At 67.1% G+C, this 1,235-nt stretch overlaps 1 protein-coding gene across 1 annotated transcript in view; it reads right to left on the reverse strand.

Moving 5' to 3' along the window:
• Nucleotides 1-1,235, reverse strand: part of CHD3 (chromodomain helicase DNA binding protein 3) — an 18,788-nt gene that overhangs the window by 12,324 nt on the left and 5,229 nt on the right. The window contains 3 exon segments of the mRNA XM_077746741.1: nt 1-144; nt 303-536; nt 713-906. The exon segment at nt 1-144 is cut by the window's left edge and continues 24 nt beyond it. Of these exon segments, the coding sequence (XP_077602867.1) occupies nt 1-144; nt 303-536; nt 713-906 (572 nt within the window).

Consider the following 1,235-nt stretch of genomic DNA (forward strand, 5'->3'; position numbering starts at 1 on the left):
CTCTCGCTCGGAGCGGCCCTGGAGGGGGCGGGGGGGTGGGGCATCCGGGTTCCCATCCGCCTGCTGGGGCGCCGGCGCGGACACGGGGGGCTCCCCCCACCGCCAGTGCAGGATCTTCTGCACGCGGCCCTTCAGCACGGGGCACTGGCAGGAGACACGCACGAGGAGGAAACAGAGGCAAACGGAGCCCATCGTTAGAGCAGGAGAATGGGGGGGGGTCCCCCAGGGGGGAGTCAAAGGGCAGGGGAGGGGAGGGCAGGGGAGAGGGCGGGGCGTCGGGACCCCAGCACGGGCGCACTCACTGTGCATCGGGGACACAGCCATTCACCGTTGGGGATGTCGGGCAGGGGCGGGTTCAGGCAGTGGATGTGGTAGGAGGAGACGCAGGCGTCGCAGCAGAGCAGCTCGCCGCCGTCCTTGCACACGCGGCAGTACTCCATGTGGTCGTCCTCCTCCTCCTTCTCGCCCTCCTCCTCCCCCTCCTCCTCGTACTCCTCCTCCTCCTCCTTGGCCTCCCACTGGACCCCCTCCTTCTCCTGGGAGCCCAGGGACAGACACAGAGACGGGCGGAAGGAAGGACGTGAGCAGCGGAGCAGAGGCGCAGAGGAGCGGGGTGGCCACGAAGGGCCCCGACGCGCCCGGCCCCGAGCAACCCACGCGTCCGGGGCGGGAAGGAGGTGGGGGGGTGTCCCCGAGGGCCCCGCGTACTCACGCAGTGGGGGCAGCTCCATTTGCCCTCAGGAGCGCGGTCAAGTTCAGGATCAAGGCAGACGAGGTGGTAGGCACGCGGGCAGGTGTCGCACAGGATGATCTCCCCGCCCTGCTGGCACACCTCACAGTAGTCCTGGTGGTCGGTCTCGTAGCCGTCGACCTCGTCGTCCCCGGCCACCGCAGGGCAGCCCAGGACTGCCACGCGCAGGGGGTGGTGGGGGGGAGGCACAGGNGGGTGGGGGGAGAGAGAGAGAAGGGTTGAACAGAACGAACGGCACAAAGGCAGGCTGTCAAGACCACGCACAGTGATGGGGCGCCTGGGGGGCTCAGTCGGTTGAGCGCCGGACGTCGGCTCAGGTCATGACCTCGCGGTTCGAGGGTTCGAGTCCCGCGTCAGGCTGTGTGCTGACAGCTCAGAACCTGGAGCCTGTTTCAGGTTCTGTGTCTCCCTGTCTCTCTGACCCTCCCCTGCTCACGCTGTCTCTCTCTCAGACATAAATAAAACGTTTAATTAAAAAAAAAAA

Source organism: Crocuta crocuta, unplaced genomic scaffold (genome assembly GCF_008692635.1).
Source record: "Crocuta crocuta isolate KB4526 unplaced genomic scaffold, BGI_CrCroc_1.0 scaffold139, whole genome shotgun sequence".
NCBI classification, from domain to species: Eukaryota; Metazoa; Chordata; class Mammalia; order Carnivora; family Hyaenidae; genus Crocuta; species Crocuta crocuta.